General features: G+C 39.5%; 1 protein-coding gene across 1 annotated transcript in view; it reads right to left on the bottom strand.

Moving 5' to 3' along the window:
- FBXO47 (F-box protein 47) overlaps positions 1 to 1,692 on the bottom strand; it is a 9,542-nt gene that overhangs the window by 2,517 nt on the left and 5,333 nt on the right. Inside the window, exons 5-6 of the mRNA XM_009325618.1 lie at positions 1,418 to 1,526; positions 330 to 506 (exon numbers count right to left, since the gene is read on the bottom strand). Of these exons, the coding sequence (XP_009323893.1) occupies positions 330 to 506; positions 1,418 to 1,526 (286 nt within the window). The remainder of the gene's footprint in view (positions 1 to 329; positions 507 to 1,417; positions 1,527 to 1,692) is intronic.

The raw sequence follows: 1,692 nt of genomic DNA, 5'->3' as shown, positions 1-1,692 counted from the left end.
AGATGCTGCTTTGAGGTGCGTTTGAGCTAACTCTACCCTAAGCAGGGGAGAATAGAGGAACAGAGGTGCAATTTCTTCACTTGAATTGTAACTTTATACATATATACACATCCATATATATACACATTTAAACACATATATATCAATTATGTATTTTATGTATGTTAGTGACATACATAAATTGTTCTGGTTAAGCAGAATAATTTTTTTCTACACAATACGATTACATTTTATTTACATAAAGCTTGGTTTTCAGAAATGCTGCATCCTGCAAGGAAATCTCATTCTCAGGGAACAAACTTGGAAAATTAAGCCCCCAGACTACTCGCCATCGAGAGAGGACACTGGCCCAAAGATGATATACAGTAGGCGAGCTTGATTGACCATGGGCCACGGCTTTAAAATACGAGTCAACCAAAATGCAGAATCACTTCGATGAATCCAGTGGTTCAACAAGACGCTACGACAGTATAACCTTATCCGCAGCTCTAGCTTTCGGGCACTTCCTGGGATAAAAGAATGTAGATATAAATCCATTAAGCCTCGCACAATACAGATGATCACTTGTTTTTTTTATAGGAAGAGAAAGAAGGATTTTCTTAAAGCTGCCCAAGAACATCTAGGGGGATTTAATTAAATTCTCAGCTGTTACTTCCTGAGCCTGGCTCTTTTGGATACGTTGCACTAATTCAGGCCATAGAATCTATCGATGCACCCTCTGGTGCCTTTCTGCAGCAACTCATGCATGTCTTCAACGGCTCTCAGCTACGTTTTTTGGTTTCTGTTTTTTGGCATCAGTAAGTGGAAATAGGAGGAAGTGTGTATATGGCTGTGTATAAAGTGTTCCACAAAATACCCAGTTCTGTGCTGGGTAATATGAGAATTTCTTGAGAGGCATGTGCGACGTCAGTGTTGTGTTTCAGAAATATTAAACCTAACTTTTTACTGCATTGCTTTATTTCTATGTTGGTTCCTTTCCCATTGATTTCCCTGGCATTGGTGTACAGCAGGAAAGATTCAAGTCCATGTTACTGTTTACATATATACATAACTCATGCATTGGTTTGACAATGGAATGATTTAAAAAAACCTAAACGCCTCTCAAGACAACTCTCTTCGCTACAGGATATACGTCAAAGACAAAAGCACTTATCTTTGCTTTTGGTGAAGAAAAAACAGCTGTATTCATCTATATGAAGGCCAAGTATTTGCTTTAGAATGCCCACTTTCTGCGTAATACTGGAGCTAAGAGAGTGTACGTGAGAGTCAGGAAAGGATTGGTACTACAAGGCTTAGCTGAGCTAAAACATTCCCAATTCTAGACACATTTTGTTTGCAGTAACCAAGATCCATTTTCTGACTTCTCCATGATAGCGCTTTTTGATTTCATAGGACTTCTGTCTGCTTTGATGATTACCTGGTTTGCTGCTGACAACTGTCTGTACTTTACGGGGTAAATTGCTCAGCTCACAGAGGAAGTTAAAAACCCGGTGACACTCTAGTTCATCCCAGCCTGCTGTTAGGATCTGAAGATTACAAGAGACAGGGGGTAAAAATTAATAGATTGAGCCATAGATTTAGATCACAATGCCATTTCTCATGTTAGATAAATACAATCTGTCCTGCAATTTATCAGAAGAACAGAGAGGGAAGGTGTCATACCTGGAGTGTGGTGCCTGCACGGCATCTCCC

This window comes from Pygoscelis adeliae, unplaced genomic scaffold (genome assembly GCF_000699105.1).
Source record: "Pygoscelis adeliae isolate BGI_AS28 unplaced genomic scaffold, ASM69910v1 Scaffold706, whole genome shotgun sequence".
Classification (NCBI taxonomy): domain Eukaryota; kingdom Metazoa; phylum Chordata; class Aves; order Sphenisciformes; family Spheniscidae; genus Pygoscelis; species Pygoscelis adeliae.
The sequence above is the reverse complement of the archived record's forward strand: the minus strand, read 5'-3'. Positions and strand labels throughout refer to the sequence as shown.